At 45.0% G+C, this 14,349-nt stretch overlaps 1 protein-coding gene across 1 annotated transcript in view; it reads right to left on the bottom strand.

Annotated features, from left to right (window-relative positions):
* Positions 1 to 14,349, bottom strand: part of LOC117335757 (vesicular glutamate transporter 2-like) — a 37,387-nt gene that overhangs the window by 8,387 nt on the left and 14,651 nt on the right. The window contains exons 2-3 of the mRNA XM_033895937.1: positions 12,659 to 12,777; positions 3,754 to 3,871 (exon numbers count right to left, since the gene is read on the bottom strand). Of these exons, the coding sequence (XP_033751828.1) occupies positions 3,754 to 3,871; positions 12,659 to 12,777 (237 nt within the window). The remainder of the gene's footprint in view (positions 1 to 3,753; positions 3,872 to 12,658; positions 12,778 to 14,349) is intronic.

Below are 14,349 nucleotides of genomic sequence, written 5' to 3'. Positions count from 1 at the left end.
TTCAATTCACATGATTCGACATAGATATTGTTGGAATAGGAAAATTGATAATATTGTGTGGTTAATTAAATTATTAGATATGGTTGTAGGCGACACAAAGAAATGAAGTAATTAACCGAATCTGAGATAGATATGGCAGCAACTGATTCACGGGCTCATTACAGTGGTTATCTCTGATTCACGGCCTCATTACAGTGGCTATCTCTGATTCACGGGCTCATTACAGTGGCTATCACTGATTCACGGGCTCATTAGAGTGGCTATCTCTGATTCACGGCCTCATTACAGTGGCTATCTCTGATTCACGGGCTCATTACAGTGGCTATCTCTGATTCACGGGCTCATTACAGTGGCTATCTCTGATTCACGGGCCCATTACAGTGGCTATCTCTGATTCACGGGCTCATTACAGTGGCTATCTCTGATTCACGGGCTCATTACAGTGGCTATCTCTGATTCACGGGCCCATTACAGTGGCTATCTCTGATTCACGGCCTCATTACAGTGGCTATCTCTGATTCACGGGCTCATTACAGTGGCTATCTCTGATTCACGGGCTCATTACAGTGGCTATCTCTGATTCACGGGCTCATTACAGTGGCTATCTCTGATTCACGGGCTCATTACAGTGGCTATCTCTGATTCACGGCCTCATTACAGTGGCTATCTCTGATTCACGGCCTCATTACAGTGGCTATCTCTGATTCACGGGCCTCATTACAGTGGCTATCTCTGATTCACGGGCTCATTACAGTGGCTATCTCTGATTCACGGGCTCATTACAGTGGCTATCTCTGATTCACGGCCTCATTACAGTGGCTATCTCTGATTCACGGCCTCATTACAGTGGCTATCTCTGATTCACGGGCTCATTACAGTGGCTATCTCTGATTCACGGGCTCATTACAGTGGCTATCTCTGATTCACGGCCTCATTACAGTGGCTATCTCTGATTCACGGACTCATTGCAGTGGCTATCTCTGATTCACGGGCTCATTACAGTGGCTATCTCTGATTCACGGCCTCATTACAGTGGCTATCTCTGATTCACGGGCTCATTACAGTGGCTATCTCTGATTCACGGGCTCATTACAGTGGCTATCTCTGATTCACGGCCTCATTACAGTGGCTATCTCTGATTCACGGCCTCATTACAGTGGCTATCTCTGATTCACGGGCTCATTACAGTGGCTATATCTGATTCAAGGCCTCGTTACAGTGGCTATCTCTGATTCACGGGCTCGTTACAGTGGCTATCTCTGATTCACGGGCTCGTTACAGTGGCTATCTCTGATTCACGGCCACATTACAGTGGCTATCTCTGATTCACGGGCTCATTACAGTGGCTATCTCTGATTCACGGCCTCATTACAGTGGCTGTCTCTGATTAACGGGCTCATTACAGTGGCTGTCTCTGATTCACGGCCTCATTACAGTGGCTATCTCTGATTCACGGCCTCATTACAGTGGCTATCTCTGATTCACGGCCTCATTACAGTGGCTATCTCTGATTCACGGGCTCATTACAGTGGCTATCTCTGATTCACGGGCTCATTACAGTGGCTATCTCTGATTCACGGACTCATTACAGTGGCTATCACTGATTCACGGCCTCATTACAGTGGCTATCTCTGATTCACGGGCTCATTACAGTGGCTATCTCTGATTCACGGGCTCATTACAGTGGCTATCTCTGATTCACGGCCTCATTACAGTGGCTATCTCTGATTCACGGCCTCATTACAGTGGCTATCTCTGATTCACGGGCCCATTACAGTGGCTATCTCTGATTCACGGGCTCATTACAGTGGCTATCTCTGATTCACGGGCTCATTACAGTGGCTATCTCTGATTCACGGCCTCATTACAGTGGCTATCTCTGATTCACGGGCCCATTACAGTGGCTATCTCTGATTCACGGGCCCATTACAGTGGCTATCTCTGATTCACGGGCTCATTACAGTGGCTATCTCTGATTCACGGCCTCATTACAGTGGCTATCTCTGATTCACGGGCTCATTACAGTGGCTATCTCTGATTCACGGGCACATTACAGTGGCTATCTCTGATTCACGGGCTCATTACAGTGGCTATCTCTGATTCACGGGCTCCTTACAGTGGCTATCTCTGATTCACGGGCTCATTACAGTGGCTATCTCTGATTCACGGGCTCATTACAGTGGCTATCTCTGATTCACGGCCTCATTACAGTGGCTATCTCTGATTCACGGGCTCATTACAGTGGCTATCTCTGATTCACGGGCCCATTACAGTGGCTATCTCTGATTCACGGGCTCATTACAGTGGCTATCTCTGATTCACGGGCTCATTACAGTGGCTATCTCTGATTCACGGGCTCATTACAGTGGCTATCTCTGATTCACGGCCTCATTACAGTGGCTATCTCTGATTCACGGCCTCATTACAGTGGCTATCTCTGATTCACGGACTCATTACAGTGGCTATCACTGATTCACGGGCTCATTACAGTGGCTATCTCTGATTCACGGCCTCATTACAGTGGCTATCTCTGATTCACGGCCTCATTACAGTGGCTATCTCTGATTCACGGGCTCATTACAGTGGCTATCTCTGATTCACGGGCTCATTACAGCGGCTATCTCTGATTCACGGGCTCATTTCAGTGGCTATCTCTGATTCACGGCCTCATTACAGTGGCTATCTCTGATTCACGGGCTCATTACAGTGGCTATCTCTGATTCACGGGCTCATTACAGTGGCTATCTCTGATTCACGGGCTCATTACAGTGGCTATCTCTGATTCACGGGCTCATTACAGTGGCTATCTCTGATTCACGGGCTCATTACAGTGGCTATATCTGATTCACAGGCTCATTACAGTGGCTATCTCTGATTCACGGGCTCATTACAGTGGCTATCTCTGATTCACGGGCTCATTACAGTGGCTATCTCTGATTCACGGGCTCATTACAGTGACTATCTCTGATTCACGGGCTCATTACAGTGGCTATCTCTGATTCACGGGCTCATTACAGTGGCTATCTCTGATTCACGGGCTCATTACAGTGGCTATATCTGATTCACGGCCTCATTACAGTGGCTATCTCTGATTCACGGGCACATTACAGTGGCTATCTCTGATTCACGGGCTCATTACAGTGGCTATCTCTGATTCACGGGCTCATTACAGTGGCTATCTCTGATTCACGGCCTCATTACAGTGGCTATCTCTGATTCACAGGCTCATTACAGTGGCTATCTCTGATTCACGGCCTCATTACAGTGGCTATCTCTGATTCACGGGCTCATTACAGTGGCTATCTCTGATTCACGGCCACATTACAGCGGCTATCTTATCTCAACTTGGTTCTTTTAAAATTAATGTACATGAATGAAACAAATACGACAATGGTGGATGGATGGATGGATGGATGGATGGATGGGATGGATGGATGGATGGATGGATGGATGGATGGATGGGATGGATGGATGGATGGATGGATGGATGGATGGATGGATGGAATAGATGGATGGATGGATGGATGGATGGATGGAATGGATGGATGGATGGATGGATGGATGGATGGATACGTTTAAGAAGAGAAAAGAACGGCCACCAGGAGGAAGATGAGCTAAATGAAGACCAAACACCACAGATAGAAGTATAGGAGAGAAGGTATAAAGTAGAGCCAGAAGGTCATCACTAGACAGAAAGAGGTGGAAGTTGTATGCGATTTCTCGAGAGCATTAAGGTAGAGGTGAATTACTTACCTCACTTAAACCTTGGACGAACCGCACTGCGCATGACACGGTGTACATCTCGGTGTCGATGGTATAAGGCAACAGGAAGTTTAGTGAGGCAGATATCAGGATACATAACCCATATATTCTATAACAGAAAGTAGGTCACCTTGTTATAAGTAGGTCACGGTAACATAAATATGTCACTGATTCAACACTACACTCTAAAAATCAAAATGGTATCTTTTTTTCGACCGTATAATCAGAAGAGGGTGTGTCATCAGTGTCTCCTTGCTTGACAGTACGGTATGATTGGTTAGAGTGGAATTCGGGATCTTATCTTTTCTCTTCTTCCTAAACTACATTATTTTCTTTCTACTGACTTCCCGAGGTATCGTGCGCAAATATACCACAGTGAGGTACCCGGCGGGGATGTGTATAGTTACCTGTTACAGGGCCATACCACAGTGAGGTACCCGGCGGGGATGTGTATAGTTACCTGTTACAGGACCATACTACAGTGAGGTACCCGGCGGGGATGTGTATAGTTACCTGTAATATGGTCATACCACAGTGAGGTACCCGGCGGGGATGTGTATAGTTACCTGTTACAGGGCGATATTACAGTGAGGTACCCGGCGGGGATGTGTATAGTTACCTGTTACAGGGCGATATTACAGTGAGGTACCCGGCGGGGATGTGTATAGTTACGTGTTATAGGGTCATATCACAGTGAGGTACCCGGCGGGGATGTGTATAGTTACCTGTTATAGGGCCATACCACAGTGAGGTACCCGGCGGGGATGTATATAGTTACCTGTTACAGGGCCATATTACAGTGAGGTACCCGGCGGGGATGTCTATAGTTACGTGTTATAGGGCCATACCACAGTGAGGTACCCGGCGGGGATGTGTATATAGTTACCTGTTACAGGGCCATACTACAGTGAGGTACCCGGCGGGGATGTGTATAGTTACGTGTTATAGGGCCATACCACAGTGAGGTACCCGGCGGGGATGTCTATAGTTACGTGTTATAGGGCCATACCACAGTGAGGTACCCGGTGGGGATGTGTATAGTTACCTGTTACAGGGCCATACCACAGTGAGGTACCCGGCGGGGATGTGTATAGTTACGTGTTATAGGGCCATACCACAGTGAGGTACCCGGTGGGGATGTGTATAGTTACCTGTTACAGGGCCATACCACAGTGAGGTACCCGGCGGGGATGTGTATAGTTACCTGTTACAGGACCATACCACAGTGAGGTACCCGGCGGGGATGTGTAGAGTTACCAGTTATAGGATCATACTACAGTGAGGTACCCGGCGGGGATGTGTATAGTTACCTGTTACAGGGCGATACTACAGTGAGGTACCCGGCGGGGATGTGTATAGTTACGTGTTATAGGATCATACTACAGTGAGGTACCCGGCGGGGATGTGTATAGTTACCTGTTACAGGGCGATATTACAGTGAGGTACCCGGCGGGGATGTGTATAGTTACCTGTTACAGGGCGATATTACAGTGAGGTACCCGGCGGGGATGTGTATAGTTACGTGTTATAGGGCCATACCACAGTGAGGTACCCGGCGGGGATGTGTATAGTTACCTGTTATAGGGTCATACCACAGTGAGGTACCCGGCGGGGATGTGTATAGTTACCTGTTATAGGGCCATATTACAGTGAGGTACCCGGCGGGGATGTGTATAGTTACGTGTTATAGGGCCATACCACAGTGAGGTACCCGGCGGGGATGTGTATAGTTACGTGTTATAGGGCCATACCACAGTGAGGTACCCGGCGGGGATGTGTATAGTTACCTGTTACAGTGAGGTACCCGGCGGGGGATGTGTATAGTTACCTGTTATAGGATCATATTACAGTGAGGTACCCGGCGGGGATGTGTATAGTTACCTGTTATAGGATCATATTACAGTGAGGTACCCGGCGGGGATGTGTATAGTTACCTGTTACAGGGCCATACCACAGTGAGGTACCCGGCGGGGATGTGTATAGTTACCTGTTACAGGGCGATATTACAGTGAGGTACCCGGCGGGGATGTGTATAGTTACCTGTTACAGGGCGATATTACAGTGAGGTACCCGGCGGGGATGTGTATAGTTACCTGTTACAGGGCGATATTACAGTGAGGTACCCGGCGGGGATGTGTATAGTTACGTGTTATAGGGCCATACCACAGTGAGGTACCCGGCGGGGATGTGTATAGTTACCTGTAATAGGGTCATACCACAGTGAGGTACCCGGCGGGGATGTGTATAGTTACCTGTTATAGGGCCATATTACAGTGAGGTACCCGGCGGGGATGTGTATAGTTACGTGTTATAGGGCCATACCACAGTGAGGTACCCGGCGGGGATGTGTATAGTTACGTGTTATAAGGCCATACCACAGTGAGGTACCCGGCGGGGATGTGTATAGTTACCTGTTACAGTGAGATACCCGGCGGGGATGTGTATAGTTACCTGTTATAGGATCATATTACAGTGAGGTACCCGGCGGGGATGTGTATAGTTACCAGTTATAGGATCATATTACAGTGAGGTACCCGGCGGGGATGTGTATAGTTACCTATTACAGGGCCATACCACAGTGAGGTACCCGGCGGGGATGTGTATAGTTACCTGTTACAGGGCGATATTACAGTGAGGTACCCGGCGGGGATGTGTATAGTTACCTGTTACAGGGCGATATTACAGTGAGGTACCCGGCGGGGATGTGTATAGTTACCTGTTACAGGGCGATACTACAGTGAGGTACCCGGCGGGGATGTGTATAGTTACGTGTTATAGGATCATACTACAGTGAGGTACCCGGCGGGGATGTGTATAGTTACCTGTTACAGGGCGATATTACAGTGAGGTACCCGGCGGGGATGTGTATAGTTACCTGTTACAGGGCGATATTACAGTGAGGTACCCGGCGGGGATGTGTATAGTTACGTGTTATAGGGCCATACCACAGTGAGGTACCCGGCGGGGATGTGTATAGTTACCTGTAATAGGGTCATACCACAGTGAGGTACCCGGCGGGGATGTGTATAGTTACCTGTTATAGGGCCATATTACAGTGAGGTACCCGGCGGGGATGTGTATAGTTACGTGTTATAGGGCCATACCACAGTGAGGCACCCGGCGGGGATGTGTATAGTTACGTGTTATAGGGCCATACCACAGTGAGGTACCCGGCGGGGATGTGTATAGTTACCTGTTACAGTGAGGTACCCGGCGGGGATGTGTATAGTTACCTGTTATAGGATCATATTACAGTGAGGTACCCGGCGGGGATGTGTATAGTTACCAGTTATAGGATCATATTACAGTGAGGTACCCGGCGGGGATGTGTATAGTTACCTGTTACAGGGCCATACCACAGTGAGGTACCCGGCGGGGATGTGTATAGTTACCTGTTACAGGGCGATATTACAGTGAGGTACCCGGCGGGGATGTGTATAGTTACCTGTTACAGGGCGATATTACAGTGAGGTACCCGGCGGGGATGTGTATAGTTACCTGTTACAGGGCGATATTACAGTGAGGTACCCGGCGGGGATGTGTATAGTTACGTGTTATAGGGCCATACCACAGTGAGGTACCCGGCGGGGATGTGTATAGTTACCTGTAATAGGGTCATACCACAGTGAGGTACCCGGCGGGGATGTGTATAGTTACCTGTTATAGGGCCATATTACAGTGAGGTACCCGGCGGGGATGTGTATAGTTACGTGTTATAGGGCCATACCACAGTGAGGTACCCGGCGGGGATGTGTATAGTTACGTGTTATAAGGCCATACCACAGTGAGGTACCCGGCGGGGATGTGTATAGTTACCTGTTACAGTGAGATACCCGGCGGGGATGTGTATAGTTACCTGTTATAGGATCATATTACAGTGAGGTACCCGGCGGGGATGTGTATAGTTACCAGTTATAGGATCATATTACAGTGAGGTACCCGGCGGGGATGTGTATAGTTACCTATTACAGGGCCATACCACAGTGAGGTACCCGGCGGGGATGTGTATAGTTACCTGTTACAGGGCGATATTACAGTGAGGTACCCGGCGGGGATGTGTATAGTTACCTGTTACAGGGCGATATTACAGTGAGGTACCCGGCGGGGATGTGTATAGTTACCTGTTACAGGGCGATACTACAGTGAGGTACCCGGCGGGGATGTGTTTAGTTACGTTTTATAGGGTCATACCACAGTGAGGTACCCGGCGGGGATGTGTATAGTTACCTGTTACAGGGCGATATTACAGTGAGGTACCCGGCGGGGATGTGTATAGTTACCTGTTACAGGGCGATATTACAGTGAGGTACCCGGCGGGGATGTGTATAGTTACCTGTTACAGGGCGATATTACAGTGAGGTACCCGGCGGGGATGTGTTTAGTTACGTGTTATAGGGTCATACCACAGTGAGGTACCCGGCGGGGATGTGTATAGTTACCTGTTACAGGGCCATACTACAGTGAGGTACCCGGCGGGGATGTGTATAGTTACCTGTTACAGGGCGATATTATAGTGAGGTACCCGGCGGGGATGTGTATAGTTACCTGTTACAGGGCGATATTACAGTGAGGTACCCGGCGGGGATGTGTATAGTTACGTGTTATAGGGTCATACCACAGTGAGGTACCCGGCGGGGATGTGTATAGTTACCTGTTACAGGGCCATATTACAGTGAAGTACCCGGCGGGGATGTGTATAGTTACCTGTTATAGGGCGATACTACAGTGAGGTACCCGGCGGGGATGTGTATAGTTACCTGTTATAGGGCCATACCACAGTGAGGTACCCGGCGGGGATGTGTTTAGTTACGTGTTATAGGGTCATACCACAGTGAGGTACCCGGCGGGGATGTGTATAGTTACCTGTTACAGGGCGATATTACAGTGAGGTACCCGGCGGGGATGTGTATAGTTACCTGTTACAGGGCGATATTACAGTGAGGTACCCGGCGGGGATGTGTATAGTTACCTGTTACAGGGCGATATTACAGTGAGGTACCCGGCGGGGATGTGTTTAGTTACGTGTTATAGGATCATACCACAGTGAGGTACCCGGCGGGGATGTGTATAGTTACCTGTTACAGGGCCATACTACAGTGAGGTACCCGGCGGGGATGTGTATAGTTACCTGTTACAGGGCGATATTATAGTGAGGTACCCGGCGGGGATGTGTATAGTTACCTGTTACAGGGCGATATTACAGTGAGGTACCCGGCGGGGATGTGTATAGTTACCTGTTATAGGGCGATATTATAGTGAGGTACCCGGCGGGGATGTGTATAGTTACCTGTTACAGGGCGATATTATAGTGAGGTACCCGGCGGGGATGTGTATAGTTACCTGTTACAGGACCATACCACAGTGAGGTACCCGGTGGGGATGTGTATAGTTACGTGTTATAGGGTCATACCACAGTGAGGTACCCGGCGGGGATGTGTATAGTTACCTGTTACAGGGCCATATTACAGTGAAGTACCCGGCGGGGATGTGTATAGTTACCTGTTATAGGGCGATACTACAGTGAGGTACCCGGCGGGGATGTGTATAGTTACCTGTTATAGGGCCATATCACAGTGAGGTACCCGGCGGGGATGTGTATAGTTACCAGTTATAGGATCATACACTTTACTACAGTGAGGTACCCGGCGGGGATGTGTATAGTTACCTGTTACAGGGCCATACCACAGTGAGGTACCCGGCGGGGATGTGTATAGTTACCTGTATGGAATGAAGTGCAGTAAGGAGGCGATAACGGAGTTATCGTTCCTTACGGAACGGAATGTAGACACGGCTACTTCGGCCTATTTTGCCGCATATAGTCGCGATTTGAGCGCAGAGAAAACGGCTCGATACATTTTGATAAAACTTTCTACACTTGTAAAACTCGGTGTGATCTAGGTCCTGGCTTATCCGGTATATCTGGGGAAAATCTAGTTATCGAGATATTTTGGGTCAAACACGCCAAAATCGACACTTTGACTGCTGGTTTCTGTTTAACTTAAACTGGGGAATTCAATCTTAAAGCAGACAAACTGAAACTCCAAATGTAGCAAGTAGAGGTAATTCCGAAGAAAAGGCCGTGTTTGGTTTTTCGATATCTGTCATAGAACGGCCACAATAGGGCTTTAAAAATGGGTAGTATTTTGGCGAGGTCTCATGGAAACCAGAGGAGGATTCCGGATGTTACGTCACGAGGGACGTCACAAGTATGTGTGGAATGTAGTGTATTGGGGGACGAAACGTAATGTACATGCAGCTAATTCTGACTACTTTGCCGGAGCTTACTGAAAAACGACTCATTACATTTTGATAAAACTTTCCACACTTGCTAAAGTCGGTGTGATCTATGTTCTGACAGTTCCCTTATATATGGGGACATTTTAGTTATGGAGATATTTTGGGTACAAACACGCCAAAATCGACTATTTGACTGCTGGTTTCTGCACAACTCGGTCTTGAGAATTAACGCATAATGCCAACATACTGAAACTTCACACATCACAAGTACATATAATTCCAAAGAAAATGATATCTTTAGTTTTTCTATATCTATCACAGAACGGCCACAATAGGGTTTTGAACATGGGTACTATGTACCGCGACCTCACATTCCGGAGAGTCTATTACGGACGTACGTCACGAGTGACGTTATCAAGTCTGTTCCGCTTGTCTGATTGAACTTGTAGCGCTCGGTGAGCTGCTTGTATTTTCACTGTCACTGCCAGTATTTCTTAAAATGTTGAGATATCAGAGAAAATACGAAAGACATTTTTCTACAATTTTTTTTTTTTTATTTTATTTTTTTTTACATATTTATCACAAACATCTCTATCTAAAAGACATAATTAATCTTGTTTCTTCATATATGGTACATTAAGTTCTTTTTCCTGTCGTATCCGTGATGCAACAGTTTCCGCTTAGGTCACATGGGTACGTATAATCGAAAGACAGAAATAAGCCAGACATTTTACACTGCACTGGGGAACCCCCGCCTGGGGAATTCCCGCCTTTTTACACCAGAAACCTACGTCATTCTGTTTTCAGTAGCAGTGTGTAATTGTGATCTTCTAAATCTCAACATACTACTCTTTATCCTCGTATCATATATAAAGTACCCGTTTCATGTGTTACATGTATTTACTCGGGAAAACAGGTACATACCAGAGAAACGCATTCTCCAAAGGGACTTGGATAGGGTGAAACACAAGCTGATTGGCCGGTCGTGTTGCGCAAGTTGTTAACACACTTTTGGGTGTAGATTTGACCTCTACTCCAGACCCGGATGTATATAATCGGTATTTGGTGACAGCTGTTGACAGATATCTCCTGATAGTGTTCAACATGCTGTGTTGAAACTTTTGTATTTTGTTTCTCAGATGTTGGTCTTGACCAGGTGAAATAGAAAGTTGTAAATGCAATTTTGGGAATTTATTATGAATTTTAATATTACAATGTAACATATAGCGAAGCTAATTGTGAACTCGGTCCCAATATATGATGTTATAACCAGAAGTGATGTTAAGGATTTTGTGTACACTTGTGGAATTTATTTTTAGTATTAATACTCAAGCGGTATTTTATACTTAGTAATAGAAATACTTTAATTAATTCTAATATTATAATGAATGGCAGCATTAGCAACGTAATTCGTTAATTATTTAATATTATCGTGGTAATGATATCTCAGGATTCCGATCGATAAATTGACGATAGAATATTATAAAGGATGAAGTGTAGTAACGGAACGTATTAATGTTCGAAGATTTAAGTTATTGTCCGATTGCAATGAAATTTAAATTTGGTATGTAGGTACATCATGGGACACTGGTTACTCTTGTAACCTCAATTTATTATTTTATTACCATTTTACCGAAAAGGTCGCCATTTCCTAGCCTCTGATTGGTTCGAATTTACATATTGTTTGATTTCAATGAAATATGTAAATAAAGTTTTTAACGTCATATAAAAAGGAAGGGTCATTTACATTCGGATCATCCTCGAGTTGGCTATACCTACCCTCGGACGCTAACGTTAATAGTCCAGTAATCTACCCAGATCCTGGAGAAATGCGGTTTCGCGTAATAATGACGGATCAAAATAACTGGCAATTGAGTTCGCGCATGATTTAGGCAAAACATTTCTTTTAATCATTTTAAATAAAGTTACTGGTTCTAAGGTTCAAATTGGACATTCCACATGTTTAAAATTTGTTTATTGAAATATCTTTCATTATTTTAAGTTGTTGTACTGAGTACATTATAAGCAAACATCGCAGCGCCCATACACTTTTCAACGTGTTAACAACGCTTCATCTAAATTTGATAATGCAATTAGTTTAAAGACGAAACAAAAAAACTTCAACATGTATTTAATGGAATTAGTTTGATGGTGACACAACAAAAACAGCAAGAATTCAGCGTGTCTTGCTGAAATACAGCCTTTTGTGGCGTGGCAGCCATTTTCATTACCAAATGATTTGTCACGTGACAAAACGTTTCTTCAAATAACCATTCACGTCCGAGGTGTATTTTGGAAAAAACATTTAAGGACGTGACTGGTTTTGTTCGTGGAGGAAAGCTGGAGTACCCAGAGAAAAATCACCGACCTACAGTCATAAAAAGGCATCTGCCCTATATGTGTTTCGAACTCGCAACCCAGAGATGAAGGGCTAGTGATAAAGTATTTGGGCCCCTTAACCAATCGGCTACGGCGGCCCACAACACAATGTCTTCTTATTGGTCGAAATTTTGATAGTGAGCGGTTTTGATGAAAACTGCTGGAACAGAGTTATCGCCCCTTACTGCACTTCATTCCATCTGTGACATCCTTCAGGTGTCACCCTCTAGTTACAGGGCGATATTACAGTGAGGTACCCGGCGGGGATGTGTATAGTTACCTGTTACAGGGCCATATTACAGTGAGGTACCCGGCGGGGATATGTGTGATGATGTATCCCAGGTAAAATGATGAGTGTAGAAGCGCCACACTGCGGGTAGTCCAAAACGAGGTCGGCAACTTAAACAGAAAATTACCTTGTCAGATGTTAGGTTTCATACATTGTCAATTCCAAACGAGACATGATTTTGTCATGAAATTGAACAAAATTAAAATACGGTAATATTTTCTCCTTATACATCACAATTAACACACCACTGATAACATGGCTAATATGGACATATTACTAAACAACAAAGGATACAGACATGAAATAAATACTGGGTTCTGCTAAAACAATACATGTCCCCTATCGGCCCATGCTAAAATGGTGACTTTGACCCAAAACCCCGAAACTCGAACCTGACCTTCGTAGCTGACCTTTCGACCAAAAAAAAAAACAACCTCACACTGTATAACCTCAAAAGCTAACATTGAATGAAGTTTCAACCAAATCCAGCAATCCTTTCTGGAGTCATCGTTTGGAAACCAAAATTTGACGAAAACTATTTATTTTTAGCAACAGTGACCTTCGTAGTTGAACTATCGACCCTAAGCTCAATACCACTTTGTATTACATCATAACCTATCAATTGTGATGTTTCATTCAAATCCATCCATCTTTTCTCAAGTTATAATCTGAAAATCAACATTCTGATAGACAGACAGAAACAAACACTATAGTCCCGACCGGTTTCACCGGCAGAGGACTAATAACGAAACCATGATCACATTTTATAACCGATATACCGAGGAGAATTTATAGAGAGAGATTTGTACGGAGACCATTGGTGAGACCAAGGGAGAAAAATATCACAGAAATCGTTATGTTAGGAAATGGGAACAAGCCCATGAATATCGAATCAACTGGGAAATGTAAAAGAGATAGGTAGGGGAAGCAGGGATGTTACTATCTAGAAATGGAAAATCAACAATTGGGAAATTGAAATCATCACGCTTATATACAATTTAGTTGTAAGATATCCCGGGGTAATTTATAAGTAAAGATCGAGGTAAGCGTCTGATATTAAATAGTCTATAGTGTCCTTCATTTCAAGTTCTAAATGTAAACCTGATCAGCAAGGTCAATAAAACATTTATTATTTAAAGATAATACATCGTCAGTAGAGATAAAGCTGTAAGTGATGGACTGATGTGATACTAATATAACCAGCCTCGTATGAAAACAAGAACAAGTCGTCCAACAGAGATTCAGAGTTTATTCCCATGTCAGTAGTCTGTCAGACGATCTGATCACCAAACTAAAACAAAGATGTTATTAGTCAGATATTAAACGTGTCAGTAGTCTGTCAGACGATCTGATCACCAAACTAAAACAAAGATGTTATTAGTCAGATATTAAACGTGTCAGTAGTCTGTCAGACGATCTGATCACCAAACTAAAACAAAGATGTTATTAGTCAGATATTAAACGTGTCAGTAGTCTGTCAGACGATCTGATCACCAAACTAAAACAAAGATGTTATTAGTCAGATATTAAACGTGTCAGTAGTCTGTCAGACGATCTGATCACCAAACTAAAACAAAGATGTTATTAGTCAGATATTAAACGTGTCAGTAGTCTGTCAGACGATCTGATCACCAAACTAAAACAAAGATGTTATTAGTCAGATATTAAACGTGTCAGTAGTC

This window comes from Pecten maximus, chromosome 10 (genome assembly GCF_902652985.1).
Source record: "Pecten maximus chromosome 10, xPecMax1.1, whole genome shotgun sequence".
In the NCBI taxonomy this organism is placed as follows: domain Eukaryota; kingdom Metazoa; phylum Mollusca; class Bivalvia; order Pectinida; family Pectinidae; genus Pecten; species Pecten maximus.
Note: the sequence above shows the minus strand (reverse complement) of the source record. Positions and strands in the feature narration are given on the sequence as shown.